This window comes from Cucurbita pepo, chromosome LG07 (genome assembly GCF_002806865.2).
Source record: "Cucurbita pepo subsp. pepo cultivar mu-cu-16 chromosome LG07, ASM280686v2, whole genome shotgun sequence".
Lineage (NCBI taxonomy): Eukaryota > Viridiplantae > Streptophyta > Magnoliopsida > Cucurbitales > Cucurbitaceae > Cucurbita > Cucurbita pepo.
In genome coordinates, this window is record NC_036644.1 from 2,410,360 (window position 1) to 2,437,463 (window position 27,104).

The 27,104-nt window shown below is 35.1% G+C and overlaps 4 protein-coding genes and 4 non-coding genes across 13 annotated transcripts; 4 read left to right on the forward strand and 4 right to left on the reverse strand.

The window, feature by feature from the left end:
• Window positions 1-1,433: 1,433 nt before the first annotated feature.
• LOC111798586 (zinc finger CCCH domain-containing protein 6-like) lies at window positions 1,434-6,353 on the reverse strand. 2 transcript variants are annotated; one of them, XM_023681829.1, is made up of 5 exons: window positions 5,967-6,353; window positions 2,936-3,145; window positions 2,681-2,805; window positions 2,417-2,586; window positions 1,434-2,305 (listed from the first exon to the last, which is right to left on the reverse strand). In XM_023681829.1, exons 1-5 carry the CDS (start codon window positions 6,024-6,026, stop codon window positions 1,662-1,664), a joined length of 1,209 nt encoding a protein of 402 aa, XP_023537597.1. In that variant the 5' UTR covers window positions 6,027-6,353; the 3' UTR covers window positions 1,434-1,661. The 2 variants fall into 2 exon arrangements, with proteins under 2 accessions (XP_023537597.1, XP_023537596.1); XM_023681828.1 differs by having other exon boundaries at window positions 1,434-2,586.
• A 1,095-nt stretch (window positions 6,354-7,448) lies between these two features.
• LOC111798909 (protein IQ-DOMAIN 32-like) lies at window positions 7,449-12,443 on the reverse strand. 2 transcript variants are annotated; one of them, XM_023682259.1, is made up of 6 exons: window positions 12,078-12,443; window positions 11,322-11,558; window positions 10,843-11,067; window positions 10,551-10,628; window positions 8,822-10,448; window positions 7,449-7,868 (listed from the first exon to the last, which is right to left on the reverse strand). In XM_023682259.1, exons 1-6 carry the CDS (start codon window positions 12,156-12,158, stop codon window positions 7,849-7,851), a joined length of 2,268 nt encoding a protein of 755 aa, XP_023538027.1. In that variant the 5' UTR covers window positions 12,159-12,443; the 3' UTR covers window positions 7,449-7,848. The 2 variants fall into 2 exon arrangements, with proteins under 2 accessions (XP_023538027.1, XP_023538025.1); XM_023682257.1 differs by having other exon boundaries at window positions 11,160-11,558.
• Window positions 12,444-17,902: 5,459 nt separating this feature from the next.
• Window positions 17,903-17,983, forward strand: LOC111799352. Its single transcript, XR_002815823.1, has one exon. It is a non-coding gene; the product is annotated as a small nucleolar RNA snoR64a (small nucleolar RNA).
• Window positions 17,984-18,085: 102 nt separating this feature from the next.
• Window positions 18,086-18,168, forward strand: LOC111799346. The gene has a single exon (XR_002815816.1). It is a non-coding gene; the product is annotated as a small nucleolar RNA R38 (small nucleolar RNA).
• Window positions 18,169-18,241: 73 nt separating this feature from the next.
• LOC111799354 lies at window positions 18,242-18,334 on the forward strand. Its single transcript, XR_002815824.1, has one exon. It is a non-coding gene; the product is annotated as a small nucleolar RNA snoR20a (small nucleolar RNA).
• A 142-nt stretch (window positions 18,335-18,476) lies between these two features.
• Window positions 18,477-18,559, forward strand: LOC111799345. The gene has a single exon (XR_002815815.1). It is a non-coding gene; the product is annotated as a small nucleolar RNA R38 (small nucleolar RNA).
• A 141-nt stretch (window positions 18,560-18,700) lies between these two features.
• LOC111798434 (protein BASIC PENTACYSTEINE6-like) lies at window positions 18,701-22,997 on the reverse strand. Of its 4 annotated transcripts, none has more exons than XM_023681577.1 (4): window positions 22,804-22,997; window positions 22,064-22,181; window positions 20,176-20,258; window positions 18,701-20,091 (listed from the first exon to the last, which is right to left on the reverse strand). In XM_023681577.1, exons 3-4 carry the CDS (start codon window positions 20,242-20,244, stop codon window positions 19,123-19,125), a joined length of 1,038 nt encoding a protein of 345 aa, XP_023537345.1. In that variant the 5' UTR covers window positions 20,245-20,258; window positions 22,064-22,181; window positions 22,804-22,997; the 3' UTR covers window positions 18,701-19,122. The 4 variants fall into 4 exon arrangements, with proteins under 4 accessions (XP_023537345.1, XP_023537342.1, XP_023537343.1 ...); XM_023681574.1 differs by having other exon boundaries at window positions 20,176-20,294; XM_023681575.1 differs by having other exon boundaries at window positions 20,176-20,328.
• Window positions 22,998-23,940: 943 nt separating this feature from the next.
• Window positions 23,941-25,620, reverse strand: LOC111798771 (aldehyde oxidase GLOX-like). Its single transcript, XM_023682097.1, has one exon. The coding sequence runs from the start codon at window positions 25,618-25,620 to the stop codon at window positions 23,977-23,979; it is 1,644 nt and encodes a 547-aa protein (XP_023537865.1). The 3' UTR covers window positions 23,941-23,976.
• Window positions 25,621-27,104: the final 1,484 nt, after the last annotated feature.

The following is a 27,104-nucleotide window of genomic DNA, read 5'->3' on the forward strand; positions in this document are numbered from 1 at the left end:
GATTTGGGATTCACGTTAATTGGACAGAGGTTTGATTTGTGTTAACGGTCAGCCATTGTACACAATAGTACTTTAAAATTAGCCATTGCACCACTAATTTGAACAATTTGATAACCCAACTCAGTTCGAAAATAGAGGTTAGGTTGGTCTGTGAAACAATTTCAGGTTATTTGAGTTACCCATTCAACAAACCCGAAATTTTGGGTTAGTTCAAAAATTTCCCTCAGCATAACTCAATCGAATGTGCATGTACCCATAACTCGTGCAATACTCTGTATCACTAAAAATGATGAGACAGCTATCTTCGGAACCCTATTCATAATATCTTTTATTGTCTTCAACTACTTAAAATGAGTCTTAAATAGTGACAATTTCTTAAAATTTGACACGTTTTTTAAAATTTTACCTTGACAAATCGACACTATCATACAGGTCTAGGTATTTTTTTACGAACAATCTTGTAATCGCTCAACTAGTTATTATATTGAACAACGGTACCAAAATTTTCGATTTTGAATATCAAAGTTGTTTGACTTCGACAAACTTAGAATTTTATTTTAATTATTAGGAAGGGAAAAAAAAAAGAAAATAAATTGATGGAGTATTTATTAAATAGGGTTAGAAGAAAATAAATAAAATGGAAGGCCCCATTTCGAAAGGACTTCACGGCCGTACCTTACCCGATGGTACGACATGACGAACCCAGTGGATGTTACGGCGACGTGTCGCTTTGGACAAGTCCGGCCTGCTCTTTGCACCCAATCTAGGGCACAGCATTTTATAAGTGGGCCCAAGCAGAGTTGGACCTCTTCTTCTAATGGGCTCGTTGGCCCAATTTACGCGTTTCTAGAAAGGGTAACTCTATGAATTGACTAAATTTAAATGATTTTTTTTTTTATTGAATAAGAATATTAATTAGAATTTATTAAAAATATAAAATTCATCACAAAATACAGATCTAAAATTTATAGATTAATTTTAAAAAATCTCAAAATAAAAAAATCAATTTTTTTAATAATTAAAAATAAATAAACACCTAAATTCACATGAATATTTTTCTAAAATTATGAGATTTTATTTGTAGTGATTTCTTCCAATTTCCGGGTCTAAAAACTCGTGTTGAATTAGAAAATGACTCAATTCATGTGACCCGTGACTATTATAGTACTATCCTTTTCTATTATAGTACCATTTTCTTTTTACGCGATGCAACTGATCAATTGAATGAAGTTAGTGAACGTACTAGTGATAGTGAAGCAATGGTTGAAGGGGGGCCTATGCTAACACGAAATAGAGGGTCTTTTTTTTTTTTTTTAAGTCGGGAGGGGAGGTGATCGTAGTCAGTTTCGGGTAATTCAAAATCATTTATCGAACTAGTCGGTTCTAACCAGGATCGTAGTCAGTTAATTAAAAAATCCTATCATCTCAAAAAATTCATCAAAAGAATATTCTGGTTGACACTAGAAATGAATGATTAATGGTGGCAGCAGAGGCTCTGGCCTCATTCAAATCATCAAATGGTTATTTTGTGCATGCAAACATAAAAAACTAAAAAGGAAAACATTTGAACAATTTGCCAACTAAAGAGCTGAAATCTTGGGCATAAAGCATTCCCAACTCAAGACGAAGTTCACATATCGATCCATTACGGTATTCTACTTTTAACTGCTGATTTCTCGATCGACTTTTGTTCTCTTGGCGCTAGGCATTTCGGGCGCGCTACTACTTCTTTGCTGAAATGCGGGGTCGTGCTGATACGCACAATTGGCTCCATGTCGACATCCTCTTGAGCTGTTGAAGTATATGCAAGGCTTCATTATCCTGAACTTCCCATCTCTTGATGGCTGGTTATTATGTAAGAAGTCCTGGTTTGTTCCTGATGGTTGGCTGTGACGGTTCCCGAATTGCTGTCGAGGGAAATCGTCTTGTCTCTCTCCTCCGTGTTGCTGAATCAAACTTTTATAGTAGTTCAAGTCCTTCATTGGAGGTCCAGTGGAAGGCAGGGAAGAAACTGGAACACCTCTTGAGGAAGGGTGAGCATTGGGGACAGGTCCTACAGTTGCCCCATTTGGTTGAGCGAAAAAAGGACCCCCCGATGCAGGCGCAACCGTGGCATTGGTTTCGGTCATATGCATATGTACAAGCGACGGGTCAGGAGATGATATTGGCTTTTGAGAGCTAGTGACAGTACCAGAATCCACAACCAGCTGCTCAATCATTTTTGGATTGTTAAGAATCTTAACAAGCAATTCACTGTCAATCGTGTTACCCATCTCATTGCTCTTCACAAGTGCACTGAGTGCCGCTGATGCAGCAGCAGCTACATCAGGTTCATTGCCCAGATCCATTCCAGCCATGGAACTCGCACTAGAAGTAGAAGACATATTCGGAAAAACATGTTGAGGTGTATACGTACCAGCATGAACAGAAAGGGACTGTTGTGCACTCATAAGGACAGCACCAGGGCTTGCATAATCAGATGAGATTTCGGTTGATGCATCTTCATCTTCAACAGGAGTAATGGGAATCAAAGGTGTCTGACTGTCATCGACATCGGTACGTTCTGAATCAGCTGCTATGGAAGGGCTGTATGGAGCAAATCAAATGGTTTTTCAGTACAAAGAAAAACAAACAAACCAATGTGAAAACAGAAGTACACGGTGCAAAGGAAGTAATCAACTTAGGAGGTATCGCAGATGCTCGAGGATAAACCGCTTCGAGTACTCTCATTTCTCTCTGATTTTCAACCTCAATCTCTTGGCTTTCTTCACCAACAACCACTCGCCACGTCAAATTCAGCACAAACTACGGGAATAAACATTAAAAGGAAAAGAAAAAAGAAACTGCCATGGGACAAAAAGCATGAATATCATGTTAAACTTGCAGAGCAATAGTTCTAGTTCAACATAAAATTGAAAACGGTATCACTATTTACCTTAGGTGGACATTTCCATTGATTTACAGGAATTTGTGAGAGCTTAATCTGCAACTGATTCTCAGGATGAGCTACTTCAAATCCGGGAGGCAAAATGTCATCAGAACCCGATCCGGTAGAATGCAAGAGCCATGACGTCTTTGCTTGAAGGTGATCTTGAGCACCCAATCCCACTTGGGAAGGAGAGTCTTCTGACAAGAACAATCTAACCTGCAAAGGAAAGATGCATTAGTTAACAGGGGAATTGTACAGCACACATCATCCTCTTAGCTCAGTTTTTCTTTGTTTCCTATTAGGGTTTATCAAATAGGATGGATTGGGGTCTTTTTTAATAGATTCCTCTTCTGAGATTTCGAGAGGGGATGCATGTTGATTTGAGTCTCTCTGATATGTGTCTTGCCATTAAAAACATTCAAACGAACGGAGCCAAATTAGACCCCGAACTAACAACCAAAAAATTGAATACATAAATAAATAACACGTCCCGTAAAAAAGAATAAGGCGCAATGAAGAATCACAAAAATTCCTAGAGTGAGGTTCCCTTAATGAGAGGTGCAGGTTACTCCTCAACAAACATGTGATTGGATGAACATACTGGCTGAATACTTGTTAGTATAAAAAAAGATATAGTTATAAAACTTTTAGTTCACTAATATAGACATTTCGATAAAATGTCGCGATGCTAGCCTAATATTATTATTTAACCCGGTTAACTATCATTTTGGTCTTTGTACCTTGAGCCTTGTTCCATTTTGAGTTCAACAATTACAAGGCGGTTGGGTTGAACCGTAAACTTTTGGAATGATAATTGGTGCCTTATTCATGTTAAATACCATTTTTGGTCCTTGTACTTCGAATGTTCAAATTAGTCTTGTACTTTTAATACATCTTTAAATTAGTCTTTATTGTTAGTTGGCATCAATAATAATAATTTTCATGCAAGAAAAGACCTAATGTGAACATGTTTCTGGTCTTCTTTTCTGTTCTGTTCTTTTTTTTCTTTTTTTCTTTTTCTTTTTTTCTTTTTCTTGTGGAAAAGCCAACAGAAAACTAGTAGTAGGGATTAATGTTAAGATTTATTAATAGAACAAGGGCTAATTAGAACATTCGAAAGTACAAAAACTAAAATGGAATAAGAACCAAAGTTCGGGGACCTAGTATTTTAACCTATTGTACATACAAAAAGTATTGATGTAATTTAATTAATCTATAAAAATAACATTACATTTGTAATCCTATAATATGTTAGGGTAACGTTCGTTTTATAAAGCAAACTTAACATATTTCATAGTAAAACAAAAGAAAGCATTAAATGAATGTAATATGCTAGCATTCTTAAAAAGAACATTCCTATGTACACACGTAAAAAACGACATATACAAAATATATATATGAACGACCCCTAACAAGCTAAATCTGACATTCTCATAGAATTTAGGAATTTAATGGTATCATAACATTTAATTGTAGAAACACAAGAAGTGAGATATTAATAGGAACTAGAGAATTATAATGATAATGAATAAGAAAATACAAAAAGAGACCTAAGCAGTTAGAGGAACTCGGAACCTCCCTCCAGAATAAACTCGAGCCCAAACAACTCAAACTATTGGCTGCCTTCATCCCCTCCCACATGCTCTAGTTATAACCAATTCCTATGAGCAGTTTTTTTGGCTAATAACTAATATACTCTTTTTCTAGAAGAATGACTAATGTACTCTTAGTATTGTTTCGAAATGGTTTGTGAGACATGTACTTTGACAGCCTAGGAGCGAAACTACACAATCTAGCTTCACTGAAACGGCTGTCAAACAACATTGCTTTAGGTGAGCTTACTGACCATTCACACAGAACATACAGCTACTTAGCCGATGTGCGACTGGCTAATTAGCCACCGTAAATATTTCCTTAGTATACTAATAATATTTCTGAATTCTACCCTAATGGTATTCCTTCATCCTATAGTTAGAGGTGGGTGCAAGTTGGTACAAACGCTCATAAATATAAACATATATATATATAATATTGTATTCCTAAATCCTAACAGAAACGTACTCCCCACACAACTTCCCTACGGTACATACATGCTATTATGCAAGACTTAAAGCATTCCAACAAAAGAAAAATAGTAATTGTGCTATTTTACACATAAAAGATCGAGCAGCCTCAAGGCAACCAAGGCATTTATCTTCCAAGTATAGAATTGTACCCCTTAGGTAGTATGAAGTGTAAGCCTTCATACAAATACAAAATCAGGGATACAAATAAAAAACTGTGTAATATAAAACATAATGAATGTACAAAAGAATTAAAAAGAATCTCATATCCATAAATTCACTTTTTAAACTCAAGATTCCAATGGTTATTCTCAACAATAGCATCACAGTGATAAAATGGAGAGACTTAATTCTTAATTTCAGTCTTCAGATGTCTTTAGCCTTAGTTTTAAAAAGAATATAATCGAGTATATGGCATACATAAGTGGATGCAAATACAGTTTGTTCATATGAATGAAATCATTCTTCAAGCTATTGCATGACTGCAAATACAGTTTGTTCATATGAAGGCAAAACCGCTCACGAACTTAAAAACTACCCTGCTTCAAAATGAGATTCAGGGCAGCTCTAGTGAAATTAAATTCGTGAAACAACTGGGCCTATATTTCCAACCCATTGATTGTCATCATGTGGTTGATTTAATTTTAAACCCAAAAAATTTGATAGAGAAAACTTTCCATTTAGTATATTCTCAGGATACTATAAATTTGTGGCAAAACGAGAATCGAAGCCCCTGAGAAATCAAAATATGTAGGAAGCACAGATATAACCAGTGAGTAAAGCAGAACAACGAAACATAGGTTTAAAACACAAACGATTCTAGATAGAAATGAAGCTTAACCCAAAATTGCAACAATTACAATGAACGAAATTCACAAATCAAGGCGGCAGATGACTGTTTCGCAAAATTGATATTCGTATAATGAAATTAAGACTAAATACGCCGGATTCAAACAGAGGAAATTAGATTATACCTGCCGGAGATTAAGATCTGAAGCCCATGAAACCCTTCTCCCTTTGTGCAATCTTCTCATATTTACAGGGTTAAGAGACGGAATATGATTGTGATCAGAACGAAAACCCTAGTTCTATTTCCTCGAATCCGGAAGGGCTATTTCTTCGAATCCGGAATCGATTTTCAAACTTTAAAAGGAGTAAAAGTCCTCATTTCAAAATCGAAACGTGTCGCGAATGAATCAAAGTGGAATTTGCAGAAGGGCGATCTAAATTTGCATGCAACTCTTAAACAAGACAGAAACAGAGAGATCGAAGAAAACCCTAGATCCTCTGGTTCAGGCTTTTCCGGCTACAGCCTCTGCATTTCCCTTCGGCTTTGTTTTCATATTTTTTTAAGTAAAATTCTGTTTAATTTGGTTTATAGCAAATACTTGACTCTTGTTGAGATAGATTGGATTTAGTAAATTCATTATTTTATTTTGTTTTTTAATATTATAAATTTTTTTTCTAAAATAATAAAAATAAAATAAAAAAATACGTAATTTATTTTAAAAATATTTCTGAACTTTTAAAAAAAATTATAATATTAAAAGAAATCTAAAAAATAACTTACGATTAGTTTTAGATGAAAATCGTTAGTATTTTGTTTCAAAAATACTCGAACTTTATAAAGTTTCATTAATTCTCTCCTAATTTATTTTTAAAAAGTTTAATAATATATTTTCAAATATAATACTCGCCTACCTATTTATAAGCCTTTTAAAAAAGTTTTAAGATATTTTTGAGTAAATTCATAAAAATTAAATTCTAAATTTAGTTTCAATAAATTCATAAAAAAAAAATTTAATTTTGTATCACTCAACTTTTAATTTAATAATTTATTGCCTTCAATTTTGTTATTTTACACATTCTAAAATTTTTAAATTATTTAAATAAATCTCGAAACTTTTTATTTTTTTATTTTGTATCCAATAAAATTTTCATTTACGATATATTTTTAAAAAATTTCATACATTTTAAATAAAAAAATTAGTCTATTTAATCTCTCAATTATAGAATATCATTAAAAAAAGAGAGTATATCGATTAAGAACTGTGACGTTCAATTTTCACGTATGAATTTTTTATTTTGTTATGCACAAACGTTCGAGATTGTTCGACATAAGTTCAATGTTTCTTCGATTCAATCAAAATCGAACTTCCAACCCATCGAAAGCCCTAAAACACAAGTGACTCACTGTCTACATAATCCACCCTTTTGCCCATCTCCACCTTAAAAAGCTTTATATAAAAATAGTAAGCTTAATTCATCAAATAATCACAAATTTAATTGAAATTTAAAAAAAAAAAAAAAAAACAAAGGTTAAGTTAACAAATTTATTTTTCAAACAATTTCACCTAATATAACATTCAACATTAAAATAATAATAATAATAATAATAATAGCAATCAAAATTAATAATAAAAAAATTAAAAGTAAAAATAAATAAATGAATCATATTCAACCAATTAGGGTGAAATTCAAATTCATGGGGGAAAAAAAAGAAAAAGATATCCTTTAAATCTCTTCATCACATTGTAGTAACCTCAAACACATGCACAAGCAAAACCATTTGTCACAAACCCCTACTAGATATCAAGCGCACAATGGCCACAACTTGTAAATTACAAACAGATGATGGAAAAAATTTTGAAAAGGGAAGGGGGGAAGAAATGGAGAGATATATAGGCAACAAACAATTAGAGAGGAATAGTAATTTACACATCTTTCTTTCATGGGGAGCAAAGCAAACCCATGATTAGCTATGCGTCATGAAAATGTAGATCTCAGATTAGCTGCTGCTGCACACATTGAGGTCAACTTTGTCTCCTTGCAATATATTATAATCCAACCTGCTGCTTACCTTCGCCACATTTTCTCTGAAATTAGGATTCAAGAAAGGATATATAATGTAAGTTTAGATAGATGGTGATGTATTTTAACAGATATTCTATTCGGTCGTTTGCAAATTTTAGTAAATCTCCACACTCCTCACATATAATAGCCACCACTAGCAGATATTGTCCGGCTTTCCCTCAAGGTCTTTAACATGCGTCTACTAGGGAGAGGTTTACAGACCCTTATCAAGAATGTTTTGTTCTCTTTTCTAACAGATGTGAGATCTCACAATCCACCCCCATTTGGGGTCCAGTATCCTCGTTGCACACCGTCTGGTATCAAGTTGTAATAGTCCAAGCCCACCACTAGCAGATATTATCTTCTTTGAGCTTCCCCTCAAGGTTTTTAAAATGTGTATGCTAGGGAGAGATTTCCACACCCTTATAAAGAATGTTTCGTTCTCCTCTCCAACTTATGTAGGATCTCACACCTCACCCCTACCCGGACAAAAAGAAAAGGTAAAGATAAGTGCTTGTAGTTGTAATGGAAATATGATGGATCAACTGAAAATTAGGGACTTCTACTAATGTCAATCTATCATGAACATGATAAATCAAATGCATGCACATCCTAAAATAACTTTTCATATCGTAAATTTGTAATCACACTCACAAAACCAAACATGAATTCACATATTGACAATCATCACCATCACTTCAGTTCGTGTTGGTTTACGGATGTGATTATCAGCACTTGAGATAAGCTTGTATGAATTTACAAGTATTCTCGAAGATCAATACTTGATCAGGCCTTGCAAGTGCATATTAAACCTTTTTTGTTTTTACTCTTGAAAGTGGGTCTGGAATGGCCCTATTATTTTCTTCTCCTTTACTTCCCTTTCTCTCTCGCTCAATCTCTCTGTTATTTGGGGTGGAGGGGGCATGCTGAAAGCAGTAAAATCAGTGAAACAGGTTCAATGGAAAGGAATGCATACCATTTCCCTTCGCTCCCTGCGGGGTTCGAGATGTTGGCTGCTGAACGCGTGGAGACCCTTGCCGGCCTTCAGCAGGTAAGGAATGCCTTTTCTTGAGTTCTCTATCTTGAACATCCGGGCTTGATCTGGGAGAGTTAGTTGAATGGAGCTTGGCTCTAGCAGATTCTGTGGCTTGCATGAAGTGAGGAAGAGAGTTACTGCTACTGCTGGCATTCAATTCCTTTTCAACATTTTCGTGTCGTGCTGAATCAAATGAATTTCTTCTCTTCCAAGTCTTCTGATCTTTGCAAGAATTTTCGGTACTACTCGTGGCAGAATTTCGATTGAGACTGGATGGTGATTGCTTTCCTGCTGATGAAGATTTTTGTTTTTGGAAGGAGACTGTTTTATCAGTTTTACCCCGCTTAGACTTTATTGATACCTGACTAGACGGTGTTCCTTGGGAGTCTGGAACAGTTAAATGGCTTCTTGGTGAAGCTACTGGAGATGCAATATATGTTCGCTGATCGTGACCCGTATCAGCCTCCTGTTCTCTCTGTTGATCTGAACTTCTCTCTGGCTTTGACCCGCTTAGTACAGAGTCTACGACAGCTACTGAAGCGACGGATGGACCGTTAGATTCGTTAGCTTCTTTTGGTTGATCCACAAGAGCAGTAGAACCTTTGACTACAACTTCCGGGATTAGATCATTGCTAGGATCTTGAACGCCTTTCTTTGAAACAACATTTGCACGTGGATCTGCGAGTCCTGCTTCAGATCTATCAGGTGAATCGAGGGTGGACGAAATAGAGAGCTCGGTGCTACATTCAGAGCCACCAACTTGAATTATTCTAGATCCAGGAAGGACAGAATTTTCATCTGCACTTGGCTCCTTCGTCCTCTGTACAGTATCTGTTCTAGATGATACTGCTTCTGAATGTGGTTTGATTCCATCCTTTTGATGCATTGAACTAATAGTTCCAACTGAAACCGGTGCCGAACTCAACCGTTCGAATTTTGCCTGGGCATTGATAAATGAGGGATTGCTCACCTTTCTTGATCCAAGCATAAATTTCTTACTCTCGTTCTCCAGTTTTTGAGGGGCTAATCTTTTCAGAGGATTGACTTGTTCCATGTTCATCGGAAGTTTATCGGAAGAGGAGCTCGACTCTGTTCGCAAACTTGCATCATCCAACTGTGTTTTCTGATCTTGTACAGCATTGACCTTAGCTGATGTCTCTTTTGATTCAGATGTTCTAGCATTCTCAGGCTGAGGCTGCTCCAGATTCTCTCTTACTGATAATGATGTCTCTTTTGAAACTGATTTAATGGAGATGGAGTTCAAATCTTCTGTTTCATTCAAAACTTTTGATTCGATTCCATCTTCAACATGAGACTCATCAATTTCTCTTTGCATTTGCTCGGTGTCAGATTCTTCTTTCTTTGGCTCCTCAGTTTCTCTTTCCATTTGCCCAGTGTCAGATTCTTCTTTCTTTGGCTCCTCAGTGGCTGATACTTCTTTCGCCGACTCCAAGACCTCCAATGATGAAACAGCCAACCAGCGCTCCAACCATCTCCAAGCAGAATCATTTTTGGAAGGGACGCATTTGATATTGATTGGTTTGTTCCTTGGTGTTGACTCCAACAACTTCAAGTACAAATTTGATGGATGAAAGATTCGTGAATTAGATATGATTACCATACCACATGCCAAACAACAAATCAAAACATACTAACATTATCAAAATACCTGCCGAGCAAAACTATTGGTAAGTAGCTTTCCGATTGAAATATATCTCGAATTGGATTTTGTCATCTCTCCCTTCACCTGGAATATAAACGATACGATTAAATCAAGGCAAGAAAAATTCTCTTTGAATAACGTAAAGAAATGTATATTTTGTTACCATAAGTAAATCGAAATACTATCTTGAAACAAATGTAAATGGTACAGACAGAACACCAAATAAAAACAATGAACAACCAAAATTATATCTAAATCTATCCTCAATATGACATGGTCTGAAAACCAATAGTATTACCGCAATCTTTGAATCAGGATTTTCCTTCTCAATCTCCTTGTACAGCTCATCTTGAGCTGATCTCACACGAGAGAGATGAGCACGACGAGCCCGTACAATAGCTTGCATTTTGATAATGGCTTGAGCACAGCGGAGTGTTCCCACAGCATGTCTCCTCACCAAGAACCCACGAAGAGCTGCCTGCACCTTTACTACATTCTTAAGTTTAATCAGCTCTCTGTGTGCCTGCCAGTATGAATTCATGGATGGAGATATAAGAATCTTATTAAACAACTGACAACAATCTCAAGCTAAAGAATTTCTGAAATGAAGAGTACCAAAATCCCCCTGATACCAGCCTGGATGACAATAACAATGGATTCCTTAACCTCACTGTCAACCTTACTCTCGTATTCCGATTCAACATCCACCTTATCCAATCCTTTAGGATTCTCAACCTTGCTATCAACCTTACTTTCATTTTCGGATGCAACATCTACCTTATCAGATCCCTTAGGAGTCTCGATGTTAGGCACACAGGCCTCCTCATTTGTGAAGTGTATAATAGCGGTTTTCTCTGGAACAGTGGAATTAGCTGATGATTGAAAGTCGATGGTCGCAGTTTCAAGATTCTCCTTCTCTATAGGAGTTTCTGCGATCACAGTGTTGTTTAGCACGCGATGCTGGGAAGATCTCTTACGGAAACTCCAGCCTCGTTTGACTTTAGAATCCTTATTCTGGAAGAAGATTTAAATACAACCAATTACTTCAATAAACAGAAGATACACGTACAAAAGAAAGTGCATGGACACAGTAAATTGATTTCGAGATGCAAGCGCAAAAACACCAATAAATTCACCAAAATTCTCCAAAAAGTAAAATCCACAAGTCAGATTCTCATTTCACAAGGCAATCTCAACCAGATCACAAACTAATTTCGCAAAAAAAAAAAAAAAAAAAAAAAAAAAAAAAAAAAAAAAAAAAAAAAAAAAANAAAAAAACTAACAATGCATAACTGAAACTGATTCTCATGTCCCTACCAAGAATCGATCCATTCAAAACAATTTAATCCTCTAGCTAAACGATTGCATTGATTGCATCACATAGAAATGCAAAACCGAATCTATTCCATCAACATTCATAACAACCACAAAATCCAGAACAACAGTACACAGAAGAAGACGAAAATCAACCTGAATCAAAACGACACTCATGCATCAAATAGAAAAAAAGGGAAAACAAACCAAAATACCAACCTGATGTACATCGATCTCGTCTCCATCCTTCGAATCGCTACCACATGTGACTAATTGGAAGCATGAGCAAGGCCTTCCCATGTTGAAGCTGAACTAATCAAAATCTCTCTCTCTCTCTCTCTTTCTCTCTCACTCTCTCTGCGCAGGAGACAAACCCGTCCTGTGATGGTGCGGGTCTTGGGAATTGTAGCGCGCGAGCGAGAGAGGAAAGGAGAAAGGCAGAGGGGTGCTGTAAACAAGAGACACGGATCTTAAAGTGTCCCTTAAATCTAGCTCAGTTCTTCAGTTCGATTCCGCCATGGGAAGGGCTCCGTCGCCCTCAACGATCAGGAGACGAGAAGAAACTGTCAGATCTCTCTGCTTCGTATTCTCTCGACTAAAATAGATGCTGTTATTTTTTCAAACCGCTCTGAAAAAAAATAGGTTAATTAATTATTTTTTTAATTAAAAAATAATACTCATCTCGCGATATACCGTCGATAAATCGCGAGAAATCGCGAGAAAATCCCCTTTTCTCCTTTGTATTTTTCATGTGAATGTCGTGAAAGTATTAACTATTTTTGTAATTAAAATTAAAAGAAATAATAATTTCTTTTTTGTTTTTTACCAACCTATTTTTATACTAAAATTCTAATTTTATCAAATTTTATTGTAATTTTTTTAAAAAAAAATATTGCAACATTTATTTTAAAATTTAATAATTATTACAATTTTTATGTTCTGTAAATTTTATTTTTTTGAAATTGAATAATTATTAGAAATAAATAATATTGGAGTTTATTTTTTAAAAAAATATAATTTTTATCAAAGCACTTTTAGATTTATTTATTTATTTATTATTATTTTTAAAAAAAAAAAAAATTAGTGGTGAAATATCCAAAACAAAATCAGAATTTATCAAATTTATTTTTATTTATTATTATTATAATAAAATGAAAAAAAAAATTAGACATTAATTTAAATTATTATTTTATTTTATTTTTTTTGGCTAAATATATTTGTCTGACAGGTTGAAAGTTGCTTTTCTTTGCTTTTGTCTGATTAGAAGTTGTAATTAAGGAATAATGACAATTAGTACAGTGGGGCCCACTGATTAATTAAAACCTTAAACTTAATTAAATAAATCAAGCAACGGTAACTTAGGGAAAGTAAAAGAGTTGTCAGAATGCTTTTTTTTTTTTTCAGAAAATTCTATTTAAAGAAAACATTAAATTATAAATTTAATTTACAATCTCTAAATTTTATTTTTATAATTTAATTAAGGTTTGAATGTATAATTTCTCAACTAATTAAAACTATATTTAGAGTTAGTTTTACATGTTTTCTAATTTTTAAATTATTAAAATTTTAACCTTAATGGATTATAGATTTAAAATTCTCTATTTTTTAAAAAAATAATATAATTTTTAAAATATGTTAAAATTACCAGGAGTTCATAGATAGATTTGCATACCCAACAGGAGTATGGGAAAGAGATAGCGGAGCTCGAGAAAAGTTTATTCTTGGAGGGAAGCTACCAAGAAAAATTCAAAAGCTACATATAATAGTTCAAGTCGAGGCCAACTAAGTAATAACATTATTATGACGAGGTTCGGTAAAGATAAAGCGATAGGATGAACCTTACACGGTTTAATCGAGGAAAACGAAATCGACAAATTGAGGTTGGAGAGGGAACGAAGTACTAGAAAACAGTGTGGGTTTGGGCTGTTAAAAATAGTATCAGATCAGTTTAAGAGGGAAACGAAGCATTCCTTACAAGAGTATAGAAACCTCTCCTTAATAGACGCGTTTTAAAACCGTTAAGCGGATAGCGGTACACAACAGGTCAAAACGGACAATATCCGCTAACGGTGAGCTTGGGCTCTAACACAAAAGATTGATATAATATAAAGGTTAGACTTGGTCATCAAACCAATGTATGATAGAGACAACGAAACCGAACATATCGTATTGTCCACTTTGGGTATAATAATTCGTGACGTTAATTTTGGTTTTTTCGAAATGTTTCATATCAATAAAGATAACTGTCATAAATTATGTACTCACGACCACTCCCTTGAGAAAATCATATAAAAAAAAAATCAACCCGACTCATGTACATCTATAACAAAAATCATATAAGAAATATATTAATATTGTATGAGATCCCATATCAGTTGGAGAGAGAAACGAAACATCATTTATAAGGGTGTGAAAACCTCTCTCTTGTAGACGCGTTTTAAAACTGTGAGGTTGACGGCGATACGCAACGGGTCAAAACAGACAATATCAGCTAGCGGTGGGCTTGTGCGGTTACAAATGGTATTAGAGCCAGTTACCTAACAATGTGCTAGCGAGGACGTTAGACACCTAAGAGGGTAGATTGTAAGATCCCACATACAATACACTCTTTACAGCAGTGTGGAAACTTCTCACGGGCTAAAGCAGACAATATCGGTTAGCGATGGGCTTTGATTGTTACAAATGGTATCAGAGCCAGTCACCTAACGGTGTGCTAGCGATGACGTTAATTTTGGTTTCCTCAAAACGTTTCATACCAATAGAATCAAACCGCTCTCATCTCACCCACCAATTACAAAAAAAAAAAAAAAACATATTTAATTAGCGTAGTACCAACCAACAAACCCTTATTCCCATTAATCTTAGTTGTTTAGTCTCAATCGTTTATTATTTATTTTCCCTAAGTCATAAACTAACACCAAATCTCTACCTACCCCTTTTAATTAGCGTACCCGATAGTCCAGTTGTATCGTAAGACATTCCAATTATCGATCCTACGATATTTAGAGTTAGAAATTTGTCGGATATTTAAAATTTTCTGGTTGGTGTAGCTACCGTTGAATTGTCTATTTGACACGTTTTTTGGACGTTGAGATCAAAATTTTGATGAAAATTTCACCTATTTTAATTTTTACGGGATAATCATAGCATAATGTAGTAAACCATTCAATTACATATTATTTTATTTTATTTTTATTTTATTTTATTTATTATTATTATTATTATTATTATTATTTGTAAAAATTAATGTTATTCTTTTCTTTTTATAAATATTTCAAACATAAAGATAGAATATGAGTTGACTTTTTTTTTTTAGGACATTTAAAAAATAATAATTATCTTCATTAGTGTCGAGAAAAAGAAATCATCATGGAAGGTAAAAGAGAAAATAAAATTATTATTTAATTTTTTTTAAAGGTATTATTGAAACTTTTAAAACGTATATTTTTTTTAGATAAATTATAAAATTTTATGGATATTTTTAAAAATTTATTCTATATTTAATATCATTATTTGTTTCACTAAAAAAATAAAACTCACTCTACAAAAATTTACAAAAAATATTAATTTAAAAGTTATTGTTCGAGAAACACTCGAATTAATAGTATATATATTATATTTATATTATTACATATTTTAAAATTTTTAATTACTTTAATGTCAAAAAAATATATATATATATATTAAAAATATATTTAAATTATAATATTTCTCAAATAAACCAGCTAAATTCAAAAAAATTTAAATGTCAATTAACTCACAAACATAATCGGTCAAAAAGTTACCAGGGATACATCCCTCTGAAGAGGAGAGTAAAAATATTGGAATTTTATCAATTTATAATAAAAAGTTACTACGGATACATCCCTTTGGAGACGAAGAGTAAAAATATTAGAATTTTATCCATTTATAACAAAAAGTTACTAGGGATGCGTCCCCTCTCGAGACAAAAGTAGAAATATTGGGAATCAATGAAGAATAGCACGTTAGGTGCAAGAAGCATAAGACACTCTAATGTCGGGTCACCTTTCACGGAGAGACTTATGGAGCCAACCTCACATGGAAAAATGAAAAAAATAAAAATAAAAGTCAATTTTTTTTAGGAAAAAATAAAATAAAATGATAATAAATAAATAAATAAATAAAAGAAAAGTAGTTTTCAAAGGGACATGATTTAGCAACTGCTCCCACATTGTGACCACCTACCTTTTTTAGGATAAACTAAATTAAATTTTTTAGTATTTAATAAATTAAATTTTTTTAAATATAACTAATTTATCGGATATAAAATTAAATTTATTATTTAGAGATTAAATTTGTAATTTTTAAAAATATTTTATTTTGTATTTAACGCGTGTTCAAATTTTTAATTTTGTGTTTAATAAGTATTTAATAATTTAAAATTTATTATTTATTGAATATAAAATGAAATTTTAATGTCCAATATAATTCTAAAATTTTAATTTAGGATTAAATTTGTAAACTTAATTAAATATAAATCTGTAAGTAGAAAATAGTTTAGATATAGGTAGAGATAGTCGAGATTTTCCTTTTATAATATATATAATATAATTTTTTGGTATTTATTATTACACCCATTTTTTAGCCATTTCTTTTTTATTTCCCTATCATGACATTGGTGGGTCATATTGGGCCTGGAGCCCAAAGCCCAACACGTAATAATCATTGTTTTTTTAGAAAATGTTAATTATTGATTTTTTAGATTTATATTATTTATCTTATTTGCAAATTTTAATTTCATTCATGATTTTTTTTTTTTTTTTTTTGNTAAACGGCTCATCTCGCCGTGACCTTCTCTTGAATTCTCAAAACTTCTGTAGCTCCATCCCCGTAGGGGCAGAGAACCCATCTCGGCTGTGCTACCGGAGGCTATGGGGAAGTCGGAAGAGGAGAGCGCCCATCTTGGGGTGGGCTTACTACTTAGATGCTTTCAGCCGTTATCCACTTCGCACTTGGCTACCCAGCGTTTACCGTGGGCACGATAACTAGTACACCAGAGGTGTGTCCTTCTTGGTCCTCTCGTACTAGGGAAAGGTCCTCTCAATGCTCTAATGCCCACACCGGATATGGACCGAACTGTCTCACGACGTTTTGAACCCAGCTCAGGTACCGCTTTAATGGGTGAACAGCCCAACCCTTGGAACATAATACACCCCATATCTATAAATCTGAGCTTATTAATAGAGAAATAGTAAAGGATTTTTTAGCCGCTTTTTTCATGGTGTCGTGAAGATTTGGGAATGTGAGCTGTACGAGCTGAAAAGCTCCCATTTTATTTGGTGAGGTCTCGGTGGCTATATTTTTCCGAAAGTTTATAAACACTAAAAAAAAATAAAAAATAAAAAATAAAAAAAATAAAAAAAATAAAAAAAATTATATCCCTAAATTTTGAGGTCATATATTATTTTTATTATTTGTATATTCCCTTGAGCTTTGAGGGTAGATTGGTCTTTTTACTAGATTTACTTTTTAAAAAATGGTTATCTTGTAATTCTATGAATTAAAATATGAATTGAATGAATTTACACTCTTGGGCCCAAATTAGAGAACTTTAAATCGGCCCATTAGCCCAAACCTTCAGGCCCAAAGTTAAAAAACGAAACTTGGCAGTCATGCACGTGACTTAATCGAATACGTGTTACAACATTATTCGTCCGTGACACAACTTCCCTCACAACCGGCTCAGCATTCAAAACCTAGAACCAACGTGCGGCGGGATCTCCATCTGCGAATTACAGCCGTCCAATTTTTTCTCTGCAAAATTACCGGCTTGAATGGTTATAAAGCCTGCAATCAGGTCTCCTTCTTCTCAATTCAAAAGCCCTAGCCCTAATTTCAGCGCCGTCTCTATTTTTGCTTTCATGGTGCTTCGATTTTCTTTCGACTGCTTTGTGTCTCAATTTGTCCTTCTTCCTTTCATTTCGTTTTTGATATCTTCTAGCTTTGAACTGAGTGAGTGAGAAGGTTTTTTCTTGCGATTTCTGCAAATGATTGTGAGATCGAATTCGGAAGAGTGCAGATGACGAATTTTCGAATGGTAGAATGCTCTGGTCTTCGAACTTGGAGCATTGTGATTAACCTCTTTGTATAGGAAGATCTGATGCCTCTTCAAATCAACTTCGTCTAGTTTTTGTTAATTTTCTTCTCGACCTTATCGATTTTAACTTTCTGTTTTCCATGAACGTGTTTCTGGTAATGGAATTTCTTCTTCTGGATGATGAGAAAATATCAAATATACAGTTATCCCTGGCTGATTCACAGTGCTGATATTTTCAACTCTGACAGTGTTTGATTTCTGGAATCATCGTTTTCGTTTCTTAATTGATCATTTGGAGTATTGTTTTTCTCTTCTCTTAGGTGTAGCCAGTGATGAAGGTTTTTTTGGTTGACTGAGATGCAAAACTGTAATATTTGCATTGATGTTGATAATCTTTTGAACTAGGACGGTCTGAGGCTTACACCTTTCTATACCTTTCTGCTTTTCCTTCCAATTAATCTACAAATCTGAGTTATCAATTTCCATTAAATCTTTTTTTTTTTTTCAAACGGAAAGAATGATTTGAAGGAATAATTTAGGTTTTGACGTTTATGTTTTAGTAATGTGGATGATGAGAACATGAAAATATCAGTTATCCCTGTCTGATGCTTTTGATGCTGATGATTCATGATCTGACACATTGGACATTGTAATTTCCATTAGGTTTAAATCGTTCTTATCTTTTGTGTTCATAGAGATCATGTTCTGCATTCTACTTTTAATTTGATTAAATTTATAAGTACTGTTTTGATCCTTGAATGAACTAAAGTTCCAATGCGTTAAGTTAGCGAATTCCTTAGTGGATTGAGCTTCATTGAAGGATATGCATAAGCAACAGATACAATTTGAAAGATGATACAGACGACAGACTACCAAATGATGACCGCCATATTCTAATGCTCCAAGAACTACCCTGAACATAATAAACACAATCCTTTACAGAGAAGAAGGGCTTAAACAACAGACATTTCTTCAAAAGTAGGATGGAATTGCATTGCCATGGCTCTTAGAAACTTGGATCTCCTACAAATTTGCTGAATCTTGGAGCGGTTCTGAACCATATTAAGCTGCATAAGATAGAGATAGCTACCTAAACCCATTTTTGGATGTTAGGCTACCCTTTATTATTTGCTGCAAATGGAAGGAAAATCTTGGTTTGGCATTTCCTTTCATGTTTCTACTCTTTGGAATACTCCACGATTGTGACTATTTGATGGTGATGTAACGATTTGTTCCATGCTTTGCCCAGTGGTTCTTAAGATCAACTGGTGCAGATAGATCATGGCCTTCAGCTGTGAGGCGGCTGAGCAGCTTGTTAAATGCGCTTCCGCTCATCTTCCGGCCACCGACTCTGGCGTGGCGTTTGTTGGGAACTGCTGGTAATGGATACATTGACACTGTGGTAGTACAACAAGCAGATTGCCATCCACCGTTTCCCCATTTGTAGCATTGTCTTATAACTCCTGTGCATGAGCATATTGGAGCTGGCATGGTGGATTCATCAAAGGCAACCTGGTTCAATCCCAGATCCTGCCCTTTCCAATCTGACTTCGACACGACCAGATGCTTGTTAAGATCATCGCCGCCACTCACTATACCAATTCCATCCTTCCATTCTTGTGACTTGCCCAGCATTATCTTATTCAAGTCTTCAGCTTCTCTTTTGACCTTCCTTGGAGCTTTAGAAACCTTCTTGTTTGGTGCTGTAACCGTCTTATTATCCTCTTTCGTTCGCTTGTTTCGCCGCACCTTTGTTGATTCCGAAGCAACTTGGGACGATACGGGGCAAGCATCATTGGCATGCAATTCTCTCGAATTGTAGGTACTTTCATTCATGTGAGGCACATGATGATGTGTATGCTGCTGCTGCTGTTGTTGCTGGGGATGGTGTATATGCTTCACTCCCCTTGCGATTTGGCATCCTGGTGGACATGATAAATTGTTGTTTGTGAGGGAGTTTTCACGATACTGGAGAGTTGCAATGGCATTGTCTCTTTCCAATAGAGCATTGTTCCTCTCTGCAATTGCAGCATCTCGCTGTAGATAAGCCATGTCTCGTTCTGCTATTGCAGCCTTCTTCTCAGATAGGGCCAAGTTTCTCTCTTGAACGGCTGCATCTCTCTCAGCCATTATTGCCATTATCTGCTTCATTGATGGCTGATGCTGCATCATCCACTGCCAACATAAATTCAAACAAATTCAATCCAACTGATCTCTACCCAATTGTTACAGCTTGAAAGATTTATTCATCTTGATTACCTGACCCTGAGCTGACTTATACTGCTCTGCTTTGTGCCTTCCATTCTCCCGATGCCCGCTATCATCCATTTATGACTCCAAAACTAATAACCAACACCACAGTAATAATAAAAGCTCCACTGCAAGCAAAATAGCCACCAATATGTTACCTAACTACAACACAAAACCAAGGAAAAGAATGCCATTCGGCATAAAATTGTAACGACCTAGATACACCGCTAGCAGATATTGTTCTCTTTGGGCTTTTCCTTTCGGGCTCGCCCTCAAGGCTTTAAAACGCCTCTGCTATGGGAAGATTTCCACACCATTATAAATGGTGGTTTGTTCTCCTCCCCAACCAATGTGGACATCACAAAAATAAAACGCGTCTGTTAGGGGAAGGTTTTGGGATATGACAAAAATATTCCCAATTTGTTGCATATCAAAACAACTACATTTGATTAATGTAAGAAAAACATATCTATCAATTTGTTGCATATCAAAACAACTACATTTGATTAATGTAAGAAAAACATATCTATCAATTTGTTGCATATCAAAACAACTACATTTGATTAATGTAAGAAAAACATATCTATCAATTTGTTGCATATCAAAACAACTACATTTGATTAATGTAAGAAAAACATATCTATCAATTTGTTGCATATCAAAACAACTACATTTGATTAATGTAAGAAAAACATATCTATCAATTTGTTGCATATCAAAACAACTACATTTGATTAATGTAAGAAAAACATATCTATCAATTTGTTGCATATCAAAACAACTACATTTGATTAATGTAAGAAAAACATATCTATCAATTTGTTGCATATCAAAACAACTACATTTGATTAATGTAAGAAAAACATATCTATCAATTTGTTGCATATCAAAACAACTACATTTGATTAATGTAAGAAAAACATATCTATCAATTTGTTGCATATCAAAACAACTACATTTGATTAATGTAAGAAAAACATATCTATCAATTTGTTGCATATCAAAACAACTACATTTGATTAATGTAAGAAAAACATATCTATCATCAGTCGATTCATCCTTGATTCTTCATTTTTTTTAATAAATACCGTGTGGGGGAACCAACTCAGGTAAGCACAAGAACTAGGATTATTCATGATCCATTTTTTGATTAAACGGATCAAAAGGGGTAAGATCTCCCTGTCAGTTTTATTGAGGACCCCCCACACGAACAAGGGCTACTAACAATAGTGTGGGTAGCACACACTTTAGACCGATCTGTATTAGAGATCACTTGATTTAAGAGTTTGAAGTCTGGGCTTGTCTAAGTAAATGGATGCAGCACAGGATAAGATAGACCTATAGGATAAACCAAAAGATGATAGAAAGAACGAGAATGGTCCAAGCAAATAGATGCGAGCAGGGTAAGATAGACCTATATAGAAAGAACAAGAATGAAGTGTAGGCCAGTTGAAGATGGTCTAATGGTTCTCCACATATGTTTTCGTTTTTAACGAAATCGTTCCTCTTTCTAAAAGAATCATTTAGTATTATAAAGATCCAAACTCTAACTTCAATCTAAGCACACAGAATAATTTCAGATCCTAAGAAAGTGATTGCCAATACAAAACATTGCACTAACTGATGCCTTATAATCCCTCCCTATACATTTACACCAGCTGGTTCATTGACTTCTAATTCCTTGAAGAAAGCACCAAACTTTCGACCAAACAAAGAATGATTACAAAAGGACAAGACATTAACCTACTTAACAAATATAGGTCACAAAAAAGCTTCTCCAATAAAGGGATTTGGCAAGAGAACACAAAAGGTAAGATCTCATTGAAACTCAGTTCTAAAGAAATGGATTTGAGCTGCATGAACAATCAAAGTTCAGTGTGGTAGATAGATACTTCACCTGGAATTAGAAGACCAAGCAAGCATTCGTTTGGGAGATCACCATCGTTACAACTTTTGGCCCCCAGCCAGCCCTAATGGCTAACCCACCTTCCTCATCTTGTGCTCCATCAGATCATCTGGATAATACAATTCAACATAAATTACATACTCAAAAACAGCAAAAAACCAACAATGTTTCGGTGATTTTTTTTCTCCTCTCTCCATTTCCAGTACCAAATTTAGTTCGTACAAAAAAAACGATCGAGTCAAAGTAGCTGCAAACAAAAAAAAAAGTATGTTCATCGGATTCAACAAGTTCAAATCATCTGGAAAATAGAGCAAAAGGTCTAAAGATTAAAAAGAAAGCAAAAACCATAAAGATCCGATTCTTTACTACAACCAGAAAAGTAAGCGAGACTCAACTTTTCCGCGCCGAGTTCTGAACTTAAAGCCAAAACTTCAACTCAAAAAGAAAAAGAAAACACATCCACAACAAATTCCGAAACCCTAGAAAGAAAAAAACCACGAAATCGATACAGGAAGCATCAGCTCGACAGCGAACGATCAAAACAACGCTAAATCGAAGCAGATTTCAGAGAAATCGAAGCGAGAAAATGCAGGAGGAAGCTAGAACAACAAAGAAGTGATGAATTCAAAGAGTAGAGAGCGTAAAAATGGAAGTGAAGAACCAAAATAGAAAGCGATTGAAAAAGCTACAAAATCAAAAGAAATCAAAGCGTTGGAGAAATCGAAGCTTACCAGTAAGAAGGAAGGAGGAGGAAGAAAACTCGGAGAGTGATTAGAAGGGAAGAGAAGAAGATGGAGAAATCAGAAAAGGATTGAAAATTTGTGGAAAGAACAGTTGTAAGCAGAGCAGAGGGACAAAGGAATCTCTCCCTCTCTCTCTCTCCTCATTTTCCCTTAGCTTTTTGTCATATACACATTTTTTTTTAGGGTTTACATTTTTAGATTCTAATTTGGGTTTAATACGTCTAAAAAAATTAATTTTTTTAATTAATTAATTTAATAAATATAAATATTATGAGTACTCGGATAATTGGATGAACTCAGACTATTCAGTTGGGTTGGATTGGGTTAATAGATATATCTATATGATCTATTTGATATTTGAGTTTCAAGATATTTTAACTATAATTTTTTTAAACTTGACAAACTAACCCGAAAATAGAAGATCGGGTTAGGTTAAGTTGTGAACTTTGTTCGGGTTGTTCGGGTCATCAACCCAGCTAACCTGAAATGTAAAGCAGTATAGATAAATATTTGAAACTTAATATATATATATATATATATATATATATGTGTTGTACTTTGGCCATGTGAATTTTCCATTGTTTTTTTTTTTAATAAATATTTTTTGCCTTTAAATTCAATTAAATTAAAGTTGAAAATAATAATTAAAAAAAAAACCTTTAAACGTGATATTATGCTGATTAATACCTTTATGACACGACGTCGTTTTACATGTCAAAAAGTCATTTTAAAGCCATACCTTTCTTTTCATTTATTCTCCTTTTTTTTTCATTTTAAATATTTAAGATTTAAATCTCAAATTCTCACTTATAATATTACGTCAGAATTGCATAAGGTTTAAATATTAATTTAAAAACATATAATTTATTTATTATATTCCTTAAATGTCATAAAATTTTTACAAAATTCACCACTAGTTCACTTTTTTTTAATATATATTACGTCATATATAAAAATTTAAAATTTAAAATTTCCTCGATATATATATATATATAACAAAAAAAATCTGAAATTTTATTAAATATATATTACGTCATATATATAAAAAAAGGAAAATTAAAATAATAATAACTTTAATTAAATCAAGCTATGACAACGTTAGAAATTCTGCCATGCATGTCTAAATACCATAAAGCCTTTTCTTGTATCTCCTTTTTGCCCTTACACAATTCGGATCCAAATGCCCTTGCTTGGAATTTCACGATGAATTACAAACACGAGATAATACCCCGGTGGAGCGATGGTACTCGACTTTGTCATGCTAATGTGGACATCCCACGTCGCAGCGACATTTCTCACTTTGGTCACATACTCGCCGCCGATCACTAACAATCGTTGACTCATGGAGAACGAATGCGTGTTGAATGGTGGTGCGATCATTGTCACTGCCACTGTATCCAATCTCACACCACTGGTGATGTTGACATTGAATCGAATAGTCAACGGTCGTCCGTATCTCACAGTGGTTTGAGACGACGGCGATAAGATTTTTGGTCGTAGATTTTCACATTTGGGATCCAAATATGGTGGGGAAAATGCTTCTAATCTCAACTCGGTTGGGAACGGCACGCCTGTGAAGTTATAATATACATTTGGATTGCTCCCACCAACCAAAACACGACCATCGCGAAGCAGCACTGCTGTTGAATGATAAAGACGAGGGATCGTACTCGGGTTAAGCAACCGAAACCTCGAACCAATTGGGTCAGTGGGTCGATACACGATCGGGCTCAAAATCGGATCGCGAGAGTTATCCCACCCGGCAGTTCCTGACCTGGCACCATTGATAATTAAAACGTCACTGTTTGGAAGCAAAATCATGTCCCCCATTACCCTATTCATTGGCATTGTTTCCACAACCCATTGAGGGTTCGAATCTGTTATTTTAATTCGGTTGCACGAATTCAAAGCTCGAACGAAGATTCGATTCATGGCTCTATTATAAGCTCCCTTTGGAGCGCCGCCGCAAATCAAAACCTCTGCTTCAATCGCCGCCGCATGTAAATTCTTCAACGGGAGGAGCACGGCGGAGCCGGTGCTCGGGTAACACCGTGGATCGCCGCCGGGAATCGCCGGAAAATTCCTGATCACCTTATTCCGCGCGTAATCAAACAAAATTGACCGATTGTTTGCGAAAATGAACAAATTTCCGTCGACATTCAAAAATACAAACGGATATAAATTATTTTCGATGAATTGATCGTTCGTCTCAGCCAAGAACGGAATGCTATACGCCCTGGAAGCGCCGCCGATTTTCGGGAAAAATTCGTAGCTGAATTGCCGCCGTCCGCCGATTACAATTTGCCGGCCGTCGGGCAGAATGTGGTTCGTCGCGTACCACCGGCGGACGTTTAGTGCAAAAGGAATCTCCTCCCAATCGGAGCCATTAGGATACGGCTTAAAGACTCTCGCTCTCCGATCACCGTCGTTGAATCCACCCGTCTGAACCAGAGTTCCGTCGCTCGCGGCGGCGCCAGAGGAGCACCAAACATCCGTCTGAACCATGAGTGGCCGGAATGTGTTGGAAGCGACGTCGTATTCGAGAGAATGAGCAGTACAATCAAGTTTCAAAGCGACGTCGTTTGGATCCATTCGGCATTTCCCTTCCGGTAACGGTAAATTCGAGGTGCCGAAGTCGGTTCTGTCAAAGATAACGACTCTGTCACTGTGAAGTAACTGCATGTGCATTGGCAAAACTCCGACGTCGTTTTGCAGAAGCTCCCACCGGCCGCCGCCGTCGGCGTGCAGCGGCGACGGCGGAGTGAAGAGGGTGAATTGAGCGAAGAGAATAAATTGGAGGAGCATTGTTGCAGAGAAGTAGGTGGCTTGAATTTGCTCCGTTTCTTAATACCCGCCACGATTTCAAGCGGTAATTTGAAATTACCATTTTGGGTTCCTGTTCACAACGAAAATGATGCCTCTCTCAACACATCGTACAAGGTCATTATCGACTTTTCCATGGCAACTCCAAATTCCGCCAAAGATTGTTTCTTTAAGAAATATATTAAATAAAGTCTGGTTGTTTTTTAATTTATTTAATTTTCAAAAAACTTTCCGAAGGAGATATTATAGAGAAATTAATTCGGTAATTAATTAATTGGTGGATTTTGTATGTTAAAATTCGAGGAAAATAAGGAAATGTAGTTTTATATTTATATGTTAAAATAACATTGACGTGACAAACAATGAATTAATACAAATAAAGTTTTTTTATTGTTATTTTTATTTATTAGCAACATTTTCATTTATTCAATTTTAAAGTTTGTCTTGTGGGTCCAGATTCACCGCTAGCAGATATGGTCGTTTTTGGGCTTTATGAAGAGCCCCAACCAACGTGGAACTCTCACAATCCACTCTCTTTGAGCCCCTGAGGAAGGTTTTCATACCCCTTGTAAACAGTGTTTCGTTCTCCTCTCCAACCAATGTGGGACTCTCACAATCCACCCCCTTCGAGGCCCAGGGTTCTCGTTGGTACTCTTTCCTTTCTCTAATCAATGTGGGACCCCCGTCAAATCTACCCTTTTGGGCCCAGCGTCGTTACTGGTACATTGTCTCATGTCTACCCCTCTTTGAGGAAGAGCCTCCTCACTGACACATAGTTTAGTGTCTGGCTCTGATATCATTTGTAACACCCTAGATCCAACCATATTGTTTTATTTGGGCTTTCCCTTTCGGGCTCCCCTCAAGGCTTTAAAACGCGTCTAATAGTGAAAGGTTTTCACTCTTATAAAAGAGTGTTTCGTTCTCCTCCTCAACCAACCTCGGACTCTCACAGTTAAACATTTTTAAAGACGTCAAATTAAATATTAATTTTATTTATTATTATTATTATTTTTGGGAAAAAAGATGAATTCATAATTTTTATAAAATTTATTGTATTTTATAAATAAAAAAAGTTTGGCGAATCTGTGTCTGAACAAAAATAATAAACAGAAACTTTAATCTTAAATGACAGCAAGTTGATAGTGGAATCTGATTCGACAGCTCGTTGGTTGTTGCATACAATTAGAGTGAAGTTGTCGGTGGCATAGAACACTGGTCAAATGTCACCGATTCGATCCAAACAGAATTTATAGCTTTCAAAACAAATCCAAAAATTAAAAAAAATTAAAATTAAAATAATTTATGATCCATGTATATGATTTGGAATCTCGATGACCCGTCGCGTGGTCATGCTATCTAGACTGTAACGACTCAAATCCACCGCTAGTAAATATTGTTCTCTTTGAATTTCCTTCAAGGTTTTTAAAATGAGTCTGCTAATGAGAGGCTTCTACGTCTTTATAAAG